This window comes from Hibiscus syriacus, unplaced genomic scaffold (assembly GCF_006381635.1).
Source record: "Hibiscus syriacus cultivar Baekdansim isolate YM2019G1 unplaced genomic scaffold, ASM638163v2 tig00109973_pilon, whole genome shotgun sequence".
Lineage (NCBI taxonomy): Eukaryota > Viridiplantae > Streptophyta > Magnoliopsida > Malvales > Malvaceae > Hibiscus > Hibiscus syriacus.
In genome coordinates this window covers 222,571-236,217 of record NW_024062544.1, presented here as the reverse complement: position 1 = coordinate 236,217, position 13,647 = coordinate 222,571, and the positions used below count along the sequence as shown (strand labels likewise).

Here is a 13,647-nt window from a genome sequence, read left to right as displayed (position 1 = left end):
ATTATTTAACCAATTTGTAAAATTAATCAAATAATACTTATGAATTGTACATATATATATATATATATATATATATATATATATATATGATAAAAATAAAATAATAATAATAATTAAATTAATTAATTAAAAACATTGAAACTTAATAAAATTTCAATTAATAATGATTAAAATAAAAATTATAGGATTAAACTATAAAATATCAAAGTTAATAGCCCTAATTCGAAATATTATGAAACATAAGTATTATTAATGTAATTTAACCTTAATTAATTATTCAGTATTAAAATAAAAATTATTAAAATTATAGGGGCTAAATAGGGCATTTTACCTAAATATATAAGTTTACTGGTAGGGACTAAAATAAAAATAAAATAAAATTAAAAAACCAAATCGAAATATGCAGAAAATCAATTCAGTGACTAAAACATAAAAGTTACAAACTGGGAGGACTTTGGATATGATTTTACCATGTGCGAAATTACACAAACACCCCTCTCCAAAATGACGTCGTTTGGAGAGGGGTATTTAAACCCAAAAACTGACCATTTTAAGCCATTTTCTCTCATTTTTCATTTTGCTTCTCTCTCTAAGAAGAGATAAGCTCTCACTTCTTTCTACAATTCCCTCGTCGGAGGGAATTTGGCCACCGCCGGTCGCCTTGTTTCGACGTCGATGACTGCCGCCAGCCACCACTCACGGTGGTCAGAAAATGTCAAAATACACTAAATTACAGCTCTTTTAACCCTAAAGCCAAATCCGATATTTGTTTTACTTAAAAACCCACCAAATATCGTAGATCTAAGGAAATACCTACGAAGTATTCAATGCTCCGACGACGTTTTGAAGGCCTCACGATGGTCAGTCTTCCCTTCTTCTCCTTTTGGTTGTTTTGCTATGTGTGTATGGTTGTTGTCTGTTCGCAAATGGATTCGTGTTTCTTTTTGTATTGCTCCCTCCTCTTCGTAGTTGTTGTGTTCCTTTTGTTGTCTCTGACTATTGTTGTTAGCAGGGGATGGCCTTTTATAGGCCATCGATGCGACTCTCGTCACAAGGGTTGCCCTCGATGAGTTGCGACGTGTTCAGTTCTTGGGAGGCCACAGGAGGCTTCGGTGTGACGTTGGTGTTGTGGCAGCAGCTGGTTGGGGAACATGGAGCAATTGGAGGTGGCGTCAAAATCACCCTAGGGTTAGTGAACCCTAGGGTTTATACTTGATTCATTCTGGACCGTTGGATCTCTCCAGATCCAACGATTGAGATCGTTGGTGGCTGGAAGCTAAGATGATGAAACCCTAACTATTTTGGGCCTTCTCAAGTTTAGGACTTCTTGAGTTTGGGTCTAGATCGGGTCTGCTGTTGAACTGGGTCTGGTTTGTAAATAACTTTCTGGGTATGCTGTTGGGCTTCAGTTTGTAAATGGGACTGTAATATATTTTTTATTTAATAATAATAATAATAATATATATAATAATTAATAATAATAATAAAAATAATAAAAAATAATGGACAAAAAACTAGTGTCTACATTATGCATATGTCTAGTTTTGAAAAATGTTTTTTTAGTGTTGATTGAGAAATTATTTTAATAAAATTTTATGGTTAATATTATAAAATGATGTGAGATTTTCATTAATTATTCGACTAACCTATGGAAGACCTCCAGAAATCTAGAGTGCCCTTCTGAGAGTTATTCGAATAAAAAATATATTTTATCATTTATTATTTATTTGTCATGTTGTGTGGTTATTTCATCTGTTTTGCACATTACAATTACTATTGTTGCATTCCTGGTCACGCATTTGATTACTCGTTTCCCACAAGATTATAATGTAATATTGTCTTGCATCATGAGTTAACGAAAGTACGTCCAACATAACTGGATTTTAATTTCTGTTAATTCACATACTAAGTGGACATCTTTTTTAAATAAAATCGAGTGAATTAAATATTTCATCGAGACAAATATTTTAAAAATGAATTCACTCAATCTAAAAAATCATAGAAATGAGAAGGATAGCAATTTAAATTTCGAGTTCAAATTTGTAAAATTTCATCATTTCTGACAACAAATAATCGAGAGGTACCAATCATGGGCGTTGCGGGCTTGCTTATGCTTCCCCACGTCTAACCGAATCCTTAAAAATGAATTTCTGGTTTAATGCAAACCAATTTTCGTCTTTAAATGACTTTTCTTAAATTCGTTTAAAAGACGTTTTCTTGACATTCGGCCTACCTAACCAAAAGATCGATGACGACTCCAGTATTTTCTGAACTAATTGAATTCTTAAAATCGATATTTCTCAAAAATGTGCCGTACATCTATTTTTCCACGTCCCGTGTGAAAAAATGGTGACGACAGATACGGAGAAAGCAATATATATCAGATGATTCTGGCCATCAGCAGAAGTACCAATGAAGAGAATATCATATTTGTATATATTCTCCATATCATAAATAGGTCAGTTCAACTTCCATTACAGAAACGAACAGAAGTGACATTCGATCCCATTCTATCCTAACTAGCAAAGCCCTAGCTAGGCCAACAACCTATTCTATAGTAAGAGAATCAAACAAGTCAGGGAAACGAAAAGCATATCATATCAATAAGATTCCTTTTTATAATTAATTATTACTTTTCAAGATTAATTATAATTGATTGTTGTTGGAACTTGTTACGGGGTCTCTTGATTGTTAGATCGAAACTCTCAACAATTAAAAATGTATTATATTTTTTAGGGTGTTTATTTGCTGTTTTAGTTATGAAAATTTGTCTCCCCATCCTTAAAAGGATCCTGAGAATGTCCTGAAAAGGGAGGATATGATTCTTAGATCATTCGGTTTACCCTCGACTTACCTTTGTGTGGCTCACCTCTGGTTGTTGTGGAGTGGAGTTATAATAGGTACACCACAACTTAATTCTATGTGGCTTTTTGCCCCACGTAAACTAGGGATGAACCACACGACGATAAGCTGAATGATCTAAGAGTATTTTTTTTCATTTTTGAAGGATCTCCTGATTGTTTAGTCAAAATCTCCGATGACTAGAAATATATTGTTTTTTTGGTGGTAAATGTGTGCAATTTAGTCTTATAATTTTTAATCTTGACCCTTAAGAGGATATCAGAAGTGTCTTGAGAGAGAGAACACAATCATTAGATCATTTGATATATCATCATGTGGTTCACCCCTGGTTGGCATAGGCCATGGGGCAAAGAGCCATTGAGAATTAATGGACAATTGCATCGTTGGGGGGAAATGATCTCAAATCTTAAGGAGAGCTTAAATAACTTTGTAGATATAAAAGGTAATTTATATTAGTTGGTAATCTAAATATGTTTATAATCCCTATAGTTATCTTTAATAAATAATTCATAAAGATTATTACATTGTTTAAAGTTCAAATGAGGTGATAATTTATCTTGACTATCGAATCATATCGACTCTCGAATTGAGACATAGATGTGTTGGTTTGTAAAGATAACATATTAGACTGGACCCAAGATGAATTAAGATTTTAAATTTATTTAAAGATAAAATTCACTTGTGATGTTCAACATATATGTATCTTAGTCCTAAGCAAATGTAAGATTGTGTGTGTGATTTGCATACTTTGATATATCAATATCAGATGAGTCTTAGAGTAACAAGGCGATGAGTGATATGTAAGGTATGCGACTCATACATGATGTAGATTCATTTATAGAATTGAGCTATAGCTCAGTTAAAGATTAAATAAATTTACTTTCATTGATATTTTATGGTATGTAAAAATGAAATGTGATCCCGAGTCATTCAGCAAGGATAAATGAATTAATTATTATTTTCTGTAATATGCATTTTTACCTTATGATTTACAATGAAACATTAACATAAAATGATCAAACTATATGAACAAATAAAATCCAAAAGGATCACGTATATCATATGAGGTAATATATTGCTTACAATGTCTTGGACAAAAAGGTACAAGGTATGCTTTCATTCATATATGTTTGGAGTTCAAAATTGGTAATATAGGGGAACAAGTCATTGACGTAAATAATAAAAATATAAACAAATGAAAAAAAGTTTAGAATTAATTACACATTATTCTAACTCACATCATTTAAGTTCAAATGGTTCCTTAACTGGCTTAAATTATCTCGTTAACTACGTGGCCTAGGGCAAGAAGTAGTTGGAAGTTGGCTTGAGAAAGGCTTTTGATTCTATAAGCTGGAGCTTTCTGTTGTAGGTATTTCATGTTCTATGATTTCCTATGGTTTTTATTGATTGGGTTCAGAACTGCATAACTAAGTGCAGGATTTCAGTTGTAATAAATGTCAGATTTATTGGTTGCTTTCCTAGGGGAAAAGGGGTAAGGTAATGACCATTTTCCCTATTTCTTCATCATAATCATGAAATTCTTGTCTTGCCTTCTCAACAAAGTTGGTCTTCACAAGGTATTTGAATTTGTACCCAACAAGTTGTCAGGATTGCAAATGAATCCTGGTAAGAGTGAATTGTTTAGTTTAGGGGTTTTTTTTTTCTTTTTTCCAGGAAGAATTAAATTGTATTATTGAGGCAAAAGGGTAACTTTTGCCCATGTAATAGACATAATTTATCATTTTCGCTCCTATTGTATTTTCACATCAATTTAGTCCTTGAAGTTGTTCAATTGCATCATTATATACCTTACTCCTAACTTAAAATCCTAAATTGAGAGTTTTAAGTTAAGGTTAAAGGTTTAGGGTTTAGGGTTATCAATTTAGATTTTAAGTTAGGGGTAGAGAATATAATTATGCAATTAAACAACTTTGAAGTCTAAATTAATGGGAAAATACGATATAGATGAAAATGATAAATTTGATCTACTACAGAGACAAAAGTGATCCTTAAGCTACCTATTATCGAGTAAATTGGGATCACTTTGGAGAGACTACCAATCAGATATTTGAGAGTGCATTAGGTTACAAAGAATTTAAGGGAGATTGATTGTAATGTTTTTATTGAGAATATCAGAAAAATGATTCGAAGCTAGGTTGCTAGATCACTTTCTTTCTCAAGTAAATTGCAACTTTTGTATTCTTTTATTTTTAGTATGACTCAAATACTAATTACTAATTAAGTTAAATTTTATTATAATTCTAGTAGTAGAAGATTATTTGATAATTTAGTTTGTTTAATAAGTAAATATTTACTTTAGACAAAAAATATTTTGGAATTAGGTTTCTTAGTGATCAAGTATTTTGACTATGAGAAATAATTATTTTTGAGAGATTTAATTCTTTTATAGTCTCTGTAACTTTTGGAGTTTACATTGTAAAGATGGATATTATAGGAATGTTGGGAGAATATTTTGGGATACACCAAGTTTTGATATAAATAACGAATTTTAGGATACATAAGATATTATGTATTTGTATTCGTGGTGGAGTTTACATTGTAGAGATGGATAATATAGGAATGTTGGGAGAGTGTTTTGGGATACACCGAGTTTTGATATAGATAATGGATTTTAGGATACATAAGATATTATGTATTTGTATTCATGGTGGAGTTTACATCATAGGATACATAAGATATTATGTATTTGGATTTTAGGATTTTGGGAGAGTATTATAGATTTTAGGATACATAAGATAATATAGATGATGTGATTATTTTGATTGTAGAATTATTAAAGAAAGAACTCCATTAAACTCAATGATTAGAAATGATTTTTAGGGCCGACAACTTATCAATAAAATTTTATAATGCAAAATCATATCTTTTGTTACACTTGAGTCAGAGACCACTACCCAGCTTTGTCAGTGGATGTAACATAGGAATTCAAATCCCTCTTGAGAAAATAGGGAAAAAATCTCGTAGTTCTGCAACGACACCGTTTAATTTAAAGTTAATTTAAGATGATATCAGTTTAAAATATTATCATGTTTAACTTAAAAATTTATATAAATTTATAATATTTTCGGTTGGAACTAAAAATTTACATTGTGAAATTTAGGACTTACAACCGAAAATATTATAGGATGCACTCTCGATAAAAGTTTTGGTTGCAACAGTTTTTTAACTTTATATTAACAAGTTGTAATTTACAATTTCCTGAAAAATCTAAACCACAAATGGATCCCTTTTCTCTTGTTGCAGAGTCTTATCAATTATGATGGCCTGATGATCAAAAGTGTCATTTTCATTGTTAGTAGCATTATCTAATTTAGCTGCCTCTGTTTGCTGCTCCACTAATGGCTGCTGAGACTTGTATTCCTTGCTTTTACCCCATAGCACAAAATATAGTCCCACAATTATGATAATAGCACCAATCACCCTTCCAAGAAACAATTTTTCTGCCAGAATTAAAGATGACATTATGGCTACAATCACCAGACATAGTGGACCAAAAGCTGTAAGGAAAACCGGTCCTCTGTCGTTTATTACCACACCTTGAATGTAATAAGCAAGTCCTGAACTTACAATTCCCTGCAGCAACCATGGATATATAGATTTAAGAGCTCGAGTAAGTGAAACGGATGTATTGGCTAATCGTTGGTAAAAATAAAAAAATTCTTACAGTGTATGCAACTGTAAGTAACTTGGTGTCCCATTTAAGAGCCCAAATGGCAGCATTTCCCTTTTCCATTATCAAAGCGGCTACGGTGCCTTCAAGTGTTCCCATCAGACATATCCAAACCGTCAGAGAAAGCTCGGCCGGATATGTTTTCAACGTGATGGCCTATAAAAAACCCGGCAAGTCGATGTCATGTTTCCAACAAATCCATTTCGAATAATTTTTGTGTTTTCCTTACTTGCATAATCACGAAACAAACGAAGCTGAAGCAACCGGCGGTGATCATCAGACCCCCTTTGATTGTGTCATGGAAATCCGTATCGTTTTCGTGGCTATTAATACGCGCTTTGGTTGAAAACAACTCGAGCACCGGTCCTTTCATCAGTACCATCACCATGGCTCCTGCAACGGTCGCGAGTGTACCGATAATCTTAGCATGGCTGCGGATTGATCTCAAGTTCACCTTCTCAAGCCTGCATAGATATTTTACACACACAAAAATGGATCTCTCCATATTTATTGCTTAAGATTATAGCTTCTCTTCTTTTTCAGAGAGTTTTACCTTAAAATCCAAGCCATTAAGAAGGTGATGGCCGGAATAATGTTATACATAGCAGCTACAAACGTTGCAGTTGTGTACTTCATCCCCACATAATACAAGTTTTGTTCAAGGACTGCCCTGCCAAAGTATATATACAAACATTTGTTACATGATAATTGTATGTTATTAAAACAAAAACTCGTAATTCGATTCAAATAATTACTCCAATAAGCCAAGCACCATTATTTTGATTAAGATTGACATTGTCATCTTAGGCCTCACTTTCCTATCAAACAAACAAAGAGAAGTTCAAATTTTTCTATCAAACATTAGCTTAAAGACATATATAGAGAGACGTATATATACTTTTCGAGAATGGCTGCGAAAGGAGCCATAAGGAGGGTGGCGATGGCGTGACGGTAGACGACGACTGCGTAATTGTTCATGCCTTGGTTCAATGCAGCCTTGGATAAGACATCGTTCCCTGCAAAACTAACTTGCAGGAAAATTACAGCAAAAAATGGCTTGAACTTACCTAAAGAATCCACTTGGTTCTGCATGTGTGTGTATGTATTTTTGTTTATCTTATGCATGCACACTTGATTTAGTTCTCGAACTTATAGGACATGAAAATGGTGTGTTGCAATCACGAGGGATTTGTGGTACACTCGGCCTTATTCGTCCAAAAACAAACAAAAATCAAGCTGTCGCCATCCCTAGGGTAGTCATGAGATGAAGAAATGGGTAAGTTGCTGCGAGTATTTTAAAATATAACGTAATGGCTGATGAATGGAATGATGGGTGGAAAACACTAATGTATTAGTTATGCCTTCAATGATTTTGGGTGGACTCAATGAACGACAGGAGTTAAATGCAAGTCTAATAATTAGTTTATAATTGAATATGAGTGTGGAAACACTTTGAATCCTTGAAACAAATCTAATAACTAGTTTATAATTGAATACATTTTATATATATTTAAGGGTAAACTACACTTTTAGTACCCAACTATCACTTTTGTTCTGATTTGATCACTCAACTATTTTTTGTTTCAAAATTATACCTAACGTTACGTGTTGGTTTCATTTTGGTCACCGACCATTAAAAAAGTAACGGTGATGTTGACGTGTCACCATAAGATAATTTCACGACTTCGTTAAAAAATTAAAAATGTAACGTCAACAATTCTATTAATTTTTTAACGACGGGTGACCAAAATGAAAACAAAACTTATCGTGAGGTATGATGTTGAGAAAAAAATAATAGTTGGGTGACTAAAATAGAATAAAAGTGATAGTTAAGGTATTAAAGATAGTTTGCCCAATTTTTAAACTTCAATTAATTAATTAATGCAAGATTTAAGATAAAAATGAATTTAAAATTTTATATTTTTAAACTAAATTTAATATTTTCTTTAGCACATTTATTCTTATAACTCTATATATATTGATTAAGTTGAAGGTGATTACAAAGTATTATATGTTCTAAATACTTCCAATCATTTGATAATGAACTTTCAATCACCCTTACAATCGCTGGTGCTCGAACCAGTTACCTCTAGGAACAACAACGATTTTGTTAATCACTAAGATAAGTTGGTTCGTACTTATAATCCTATATATATATATATATAATCATTAAATTGAGTCTTTTTTTAACTTAATTAATAATTTTAATTTTTTATTAAAAATAAAATGTAACATATATTAATATTTTGATTTTTTTTACTGGATTGTGTGGTCCGAAATATTTAATTTAATTTATAATTATTATATTTTGACCTAGATTATAATTAATAATTAAGTTAAATTTTATTATAATACTAGTGGTCGAAGAATATTTAGTAATTGAATTTATTTAATAAGTAAATACTTATTATAAGAATTCTTATAAAGTGGCCAAATATTTGATTCTATAAATAGAAAATATATATATATATATATATATATATTTTAGAATTAAATGAGAAAAATATTTTGGAAATATATAGAATTAAATGAGAAAATTATTTTGGAAAAATATAATCTTTATTGAGAAATCTATTCTCATTCCCCTTAAACCTTTTTACGCAGTTTCTGAGCAAATTATGTGTTCTTGATAATTAAAATATCTTAATATATTATTTTTGGCTACGAGGCAGTTCCTAATTTGAACTCCGAAAATGAAAATGCTTCAATCTGAAGAAAAAAATTAATATAAATATTTGTAAAATACCATGGATCTAACATTTCATACAAAAGAGTTGCAGATATAAAATAATTATGGGCAGGAGATTACAAGCAATAACAATATAGTCGTAACAAAAATTAGTTTTGGCGGACCAAAACAACACCCTAGAGGAGAACATGCACCCCCATCGTAGACGTTCGTTCATTGCCCGCAGCATCCCGATTTTTGAGCATTTGCCGCATCCCCTCCAGACTGGTCTGGCTGGTTGATCTTAATCGTCTGCGGCTGCAACGATGAACGACAAGATGATCAAAATGCGAAAATGTATGATTTGCATAATCAATAGTTAGTACTTTGAGCAAAAGAAACCGTACCTCAGCCTTCGAGTCAGAATCGGCAAGTCTTTGCTTAATATCTCGTGCTATCGAAAAGAAAACCTCCTCGACGTTTAAGTTTGTTTTTGCACTCTGCAAAATAGTGACTCTTGAGCATACAGGAGAGATATAACTAAACACCGGAAAAGTAACTACGGCATCTGCGGTAAAATTACATACGGTCTCAAAGAACTTGATGCTGTATTCATCAGCAAGAGCTTGGCCCTTTGAGGTAGGGACGGCCTGAAAAATAACTTAAGGGTCAACTTGACAAGAAAAGAATCAAGGCCAATATGGCAAACAGAAGGTAACCAGAAAAGGGAAGAGAAATAAGAAACAAACCCTTTTGCTTTCATCCATGTCAGCCTTATTACCCACCAGAATCTTGTTGACATTATCCGAAGCATGTTGTTCAATATTACGAATCCAATTTCTAATGTCTATGCCAAAAGGGATATTAGTTCAGTTGATAAGACAATTATAGTGGAGAATGAATAAATTTTCAGATCACTAGATAGGGGGTATTTTTCAATTTTCAATACGCAGGGAACTGAAAAGTTCCGATGAAAAAGCAAATTTTGATGAAAGCATTAAACATTTCTAAAGATTCAAAGATGGACAAGATGGCAAAAAGTGTATGGATTTCAAAATTTAAATGATAAGAAGTTCAGTACTTACTATTGAAAGATGACTCATCAGTCACATCATACACGAGTAAAATACCCATGGCTCCACGATAGTAGGCTGCACAAAATGAAGATGTTACATAATTCATCTGCACATCATACAAGACTCTGGAAGAAAATAAAATCTGGATGTATTAGAGAGATCAGACATCTGGAGTTACTAAAATATGGTGAACACTACACATGCCCCATAATGGTAAAACAGGATAAGTAACTTGGAAGAAAGGAGCAAGCAATCATGTTTTTTGGAGTGTGAAAGAAAAGACTATGCATACTTATAATTCAGTTTTTCACCACCAGTAGAGCTGATACTAATAGCAAACAACTTTAATCTAACATTGAGTAACAAGAATCCAGAAAATATGAAAGGCTACGCATCTACAATTTCAATCCTAACCACCTGTTCTTTGTAGTTTTATTCCCAAGTCATGTAATACGGTAAAGAGTATAATAATGGTGGATTGGAAAATGTGAAACCATGAAAACATAAAAAATCCTGACTTCCTAACAGACCAAAAACACCAGAAATGTTATTGAATTTGATAATAATAGAGTGAAAACAAATGATAACTCGTATCAAAGAACGACAAACTCACAACAAACAAGCTTAAGTGAGAACAATGCCGAAGATATGCTATCAAATTATTTATCAATCATGTACGTTATAATTCTGATTAGACATGTATTTTCTAGTCGACACCTCCGAAGCCCACAAACTAACCAGTTGTAATTGTTCGAAACCGCTCTTGCCCAGCGGTATCCCATATTTGCAATTTGATTCTTTTTCCATCAAGCTCTATAGTCCTTATCTTAAAGTCAATTCTGCCAAAGTAAATGCAGCCTTTAAACTGCATGTCCCTTATAGAAATAAAAGAATAATATGAAGATCACTGTAAGGCAATAAGAAAAGAAACTACCCAATTGTCGTGATAAAACTTGTAGTAAATGAGCCATCCGAAAAACGCAAAAGGAGGCAACTCTTACCCACACCTGCCAACCGGTCAATAGTACAAGTAAACAGAGATATTGAGAACTCAAATTCAGAAAGGGCAGAATATCAAGAAAAACTCCTTTCATAATCACTACAGTATCACCTATTAATCCCTAGTTACAGACAATTATAACTATTTATAGCAGTTGATCACAGGAATTGAAAAACGGTTTCCTGAAAAGGAACAAGCTACGGCTCACAACATTCAGCATCAGGAACACTAATCGAGACAGAATATTTCCAAGATGATAAGCTATATTAAGATGAAATACATTTTCAAATACAAGCTAAAATACAAGACCAAGATATCATTAGCATATATTCACCATGTAAGGAACTAGAACATACTCTCTCTTTTTTCCTTGAATCAACGACGCTTAACGAAAAAAGAAATGGTATTAAGATCGTTTATAGACCTAAATCAAGCTTAATCTATGACAATGATCTTGAACTTCACATCACAATCTCACATCTGAATTTTTCTTATTTAACAAATAAATATTGTTAAATAACCAAAACATTTGTCGAGAAAAATGTAGATTTAATGAGTAAATCCAATTTCAAATCAAATAAAAACGTGAAATTATAGAGAGAAAACCAAAAGGAAATGAAAATTTACCGCTGTCGCCGATTAAAAGAAGCTTTATGAGGTAGTCATAATCGGCCCGAGCTCTTGCAGGTGGAGCAGCCATGGAAATAGAAGAAATTTATCGAAAACAAACCCTACAATAAAAAAATCGACGTTAAAATCAATTCAAAAAAAGTAAAAGTAATATTCGATAAATTGAACGGAAAGCAGTACCGGATCTGGTACGTCAGCACCGGTCGGCCGTTGAAGAAAATTTCCTTTTGCTTTTCTTTTAAGAGAAAGAGAAGGCGGAAAAAAAAGAAAGTTGGAAAGAGTATAATCAAGAAATAAGTTTTGGAATCGGCTCCCGACCGTTGGATTATTATTCAGTAGTGACATCTGTGTATATCTAACGGAGGAAATTTAGTTTTTAATTCGTCAACGGACAGAAAATAGGTGATTTAAGAAAACGACTCGGTTCTTTTAAAGCTGTTAGTTAAAGGGCACTGATCAGTCGGAGATAGATGCGCTGCGATTTTTATGTCTAACACCGAGGATGCAGCGAATCAAAATAATTTACTTTGATATTTATTTAATTTTGGAGATACTTTTTTAAAACCACCGTTATCTCATCAACTCGGAGGTGACAAGGATTATTTTATACATATTTCTACAATATAAATGTTAATTTAGGTGTTTTTATCGTTTTCTGAAATTAAGATATAAATCTTATAAAATTTTATTTTATATTGTTTTTATATTTAAACACGTATATCTATTCAGGTTCTCAGTTTTAATCTTATTATCAATTGATTACAGTGTGTCTAGACTCTTCAGTTGAGTCTCTCGTCAAAACAAGATTTCCTAACATTTCCCTCTATGAGGATATCGATATTTAACATTCAATATCAATATTGGCTTTATGGTATCAATACTCATCCTGCGTATCAATACCAAAAATAGGTTTGAAGTTCACTTAATTAACCCTAGTATTGGTACCATACACAATTATAGATATCAAAATGGCTCTTGAAATTGAATAATTTCATCCAATATTGATACTATCCTATAAGTATCGATGCTCCCGTTAAGCATCGATATCAAAACAATTCTCTATGCTTGAAAACTAGACTCATTATCGATACTACTATCTTAGTTTCTATACTTGAAGAACAATATCGATACTCTATGAACATGGTATTGATATTACCTCACTAAAATCTCATATTTTGACTTTCATATGAACAATGTCGATACTAGTTCATCTAGTACAATACTCAAATTCAGATATATCTTGTTTCTCGCAGGAAACTCATTTAAAACTCGCCTCAAACACTTATTCATGGTTTTAAGGTGGTATTTAAAGCTTATGAGAATCATATAGAGTAATAATACATCATTTATATACATAAATAACACCGAATATGTCTCAAACCATCCACAAGCAAATATGCATCCAATATACTTCATGCACTCATACAAGCAAGGTTACATATAATGATTCACATATGTTATAAATGAGTTAGAAGTATGTTATCTCACTCCAAAACTGCCAGGAATCCTTCTTGCTTGTATTTATCTCAGTTGACTTTAACTTTGTAAATTATCTCGGTTGTAATTACATCTTTGAAAGAAATCAAGATCACTTGTTTGTGTTTTTCCCCCATTATTTTCTTTCTTATGTTTTGTAATTTTAATTCACCTTTTTTCCCCTATGAATTCTTTCTAAGTTTATGTTGCTAAGGTTAAAGGAAGAAGATCTTGGTAGATACTC

At 32.2% G+C, this 13,647-nt stretch overlaps 2 protein-coding genes across 4 annotated transcripts; both read right to left on the bottom strand.

Annotated features, from left to right (window-relative positions):
• Positions 1-6,051: 6,051 nt before the first annotated feature.
• On the bottom strand, positions 6,052-7,727 carry LOC120211598 (WAT1-related protein At2g37460-like). 2 transcript variants are annotated; one of them, XM_039210098.1, is made up of 6 exons: positions 7,452-7,724; positions 7,309-7,371; positions 7,107-7,223; positions 6,783-7,017; positions 6,548-6,709; positions 6,053-6,456 (listed from the first exon to the last, which is right to left on the bottom strand). In XM_039210098.1, the coding sequence occupies exons 1-6, from the start codon at positions 7,676-7,678 to the stop codon at positions 6,091-6,093; spliced, it is 1,170 nt and encodes a 389-aa protein (XP_039066029.1). In that variant the 5' UTR covers positions 7,679-7,724; the 3' UTR covers positions 6,053-6,090. The 2 variants fall into 2 exon arrangements, with proteins under 2 accessions (XP_039066030.1, XP_039066029.1); XM_039210099.1 differs by lacking the exon at positions 7,309-7,371 and having other exon boundaries at positions 6,052-6,456; positions 7,452-7,727.
• A 1,541-nt stretch (positions 7,728-9,268) lies between these two features.
• On the bottom strand, positions 9,269-12,255 carry LOC120211596 (ras-related protein RABE1a-like). Of its 2 annotated transcripts, none has more exons than XM_039210095.1 (9): positions 12,246-12,255; positions 11,925-12,028; positions 11,232-11,304; positions 11,036-11,136; positions 10,307-10,372; positions 9,971-10,068; positions 9,809-9,871; positions 9,629-9,721; positions 9,269-9,539 (listed from the first exon to the last, which is right to left on the bottom strand). In XM_039210095.1, the coding sequence occupies exons 2-9, from the start codon at positions 11,995-11,997 to the stop codon at positions 9,456-9,458; spliced, it is 651 nt and encodes a 216-aa protein (XP_039066026.1). In that variant the 5' UTR covers positions 11,998-12,028; positions 12,246-12,255; the 3' UTR covers positions 9,269-9,455. The 2 variants fall into 2 exon arrangements, with proteins under 2 accessions (XP_039066026.1, XP_039066025.1); XM_039210094.1 differs by lacking the exon at positions 12,246-12,255 and adding an exon at positions 12,108-12,204 and having other exon boundaries at positions 11,925-12,027.
• Positions 12,256-13,647: the final 1,392 nt, after the last annotated feature.

Coding starts and splice junctions, on each gene's coding strand:
- LOC120211598 (XM_039210098.1), bottom strand. CDS start 7,678: ATGCATAAGATAAACAAAAATACATACACACACATGCAGAACCAAGTG. Junction 6,710..6,782: donor TTTGTTTCGTGATTATGCAA/GTAAGGAAAACA, acceptor GGTTTTTTATAG/GCCATCACGTTGAAAACATA. Junction 6,457..6,547: donor TACTTACAGTTGCATACACT/GTAAGAATTTTT, acceptor TGGTTGCTGCAG/GGAATTGTAAGTTCAGGACT.
- LOC120211596 (XM_039210095.1), bottom strand. CDS start 11,997: ATGGCTGCTCCACCTGCAAGAGCTCGGGCCGATTATGACTACCTCATA. Junction 10,373..11,035: donor GTTTCGAACAATTACAACTG/GTTAGTTTGTGG, acceptor CATTTTGTGCAG/CCTACTATCGTGGAGCCATG. Junction 9,722..9,808: donor GCATCAAGTTCTTTGAGACC/GTATGTAATTTT, acceptor ACTATTTTGCAG/AGTGCAAAAACAAACTTAAA.